Source organism: Colobus angolensis, unplaced genomic scaffold (genome assembly GCF_000951035.1).
Source record: "Colobus angolensis palliatus isolate OR3802 unplaced genomic scaffold, Cang.pa_1.0 Scaffold36, whole genome shotgun sequence".
Taxonomy (NCBI): domain Eukaryota; kingdom Metazoa; phylum Chordata; class Mammalia; order Primates; family Cercopithecidae; genus Colobus; species Colobus angolensis.
The window spans coordinates 1,055,894-1,057,449 of NW_012116932.1; the positions used below are offsets into that span (position 1 = coordinate 1,055,894).

Sequence of the window (1,556 nt, forward strand, 5' to 3'; positions counted from 1 at the left end):
CCCCCCCCGCCCGTTGGGATTATTCATTTCTGGTCTCTGCAGGATGGAGACCTTCTCGCCTCTCTGTCAATGATGATGACAATGAGCTGGGCCACGTCACCCTGTCCCTAGCGAAAGGTTATCACTTCGTTGGGGACATGAGAAAGGTCGGGTTGCTGGGGCCGTGCCTGTCTCCCCTCTGCTGGAGAAGATAAGGGAGGCACTCGGCTTTCTTCAGGCAGAGTGTAGGGGAGCCACGATGTATAAATGGGGGGCCAAGAGGCAGCGGAGACACTGGCCCACTCGCACGTCTGAGGCATCTCTGTCCAGCATGGCCAGGTACACGCTGCTGCTGCTCCTGGCGGCGTGGGTGCTGTCCGGGGAGCTGTGGCCGGGGACTGAGGCCCGGGCAGCGCCTTATGGAGTGAAGCTTTGCGGGCGAGAATTCATCCGAGCAGTCATCTTCACCTGCGGGGGATCCCGGTGGAGACGATCGGACATCCTGGCCCATGAGACTATGGGTGAGGCTGGGGAGAGAGTGGATGTAGGAGAGGAACGCGTGGCTGGATGGGTCCCAGGAGCTAAGGACAGAGATGAGAGGAGGTTGCTGGAGGAGGAGGGTCCTTGCCCTGCCACATTCAGCCGGGGACACCTGCCCAGCCTTGAAACAAGGGCTCAGGAGTTAGCAGAGCTGCAGAGCTGGGATGGGGGGGTTGCAAGCCATCCCTGGGGGCTGGAAGTCCGAGGACAGGTTACTCTTTTCTGAGCAGCTGCTATGTGTCCTGTGCAAAACAAAGCTGCTGTTTGTATGCTCCAGAGGCGGGGGCGGGGACAGCGCCATTCGCAAAGACAACACGGAAGTGGTTTCCAACCCTTTCCAGCAGGTAATGTGAAGGGTGTGATATACACATAGCCGGATTTTGTCACCTAACGCGTGACCTCTCTCCAGCAAGCTGGTTTCTCCTCCCGTCTCTGAGTGTCTTTTTTTTTGAGATGTGGTCTCACTCCATTGCCCAGGCTTGAAGGCAGTGGCCCAGTCACTGCTCACTGCAGCCTCGACCTCCCAGGCTCAAGCGATCCTCCCGCCTCAGCCTCCAGAGTAGTTGAGACCACAGGCATCTGACACCACGCCTGGCTAGTTTTAATTTTTTTTTTTTTTTTTTGTAGAAACAGGGTCTCACTATGTTGCCTAAGCTGGTCTCGAACTCCTGGGCTCAAGTGATCCTCCTGCTTTGGCCTCCTTAAGTGCTGAGATTAGACTCTCTGAGTGGCTTTATCTTCAAATGGGAGACACAGTTCCTGAACCTTGCAGGATTAAGTGGTGTGATTAAGTCAAAAGAGATTAGGGCAGAGTCTAAGCAGGGCAGTGGCACAGTCTGGGATCTATTAGGAGAGTCGGAGGGAACAGAAGACCCAGCTTCATGAGGGGCAGGGGCCTGGGAAATAGATATTCATGTTAGTGAGAAGGAGGATAGGTATGAGCGTGGACCTAGAAGACACACCACTTGGATTCAGATAGTAACTCTACAACGTAATAGTTGTGTGTTCGTGTGCTAATCTTTTTTTTTTTTTTTTGA

General features: G+C 54.4%; 1 protein-coding gene across 1 annotated transcript in view; it reads left to right on the top strand.

Moving 5' to 3' along the window:
• Nucleotides 1-238: 238 nt before the first annotated feature.
• The window catches only part of RLN3 (relaxin 3), a 4,266-nt gene continuing 2,948 nt past the window's right edge, over nt 239-1,556 (top strand). Inside the window, exon 1 of the mRNA XM_011953199.1 lies at nt 239-500. Within this exon, the coding sequence (XP_011808589.1) occupies nt 239-500 (262 nt within the window). The remainder of the gene's footprint in view (nt 501-1,556) is intronic.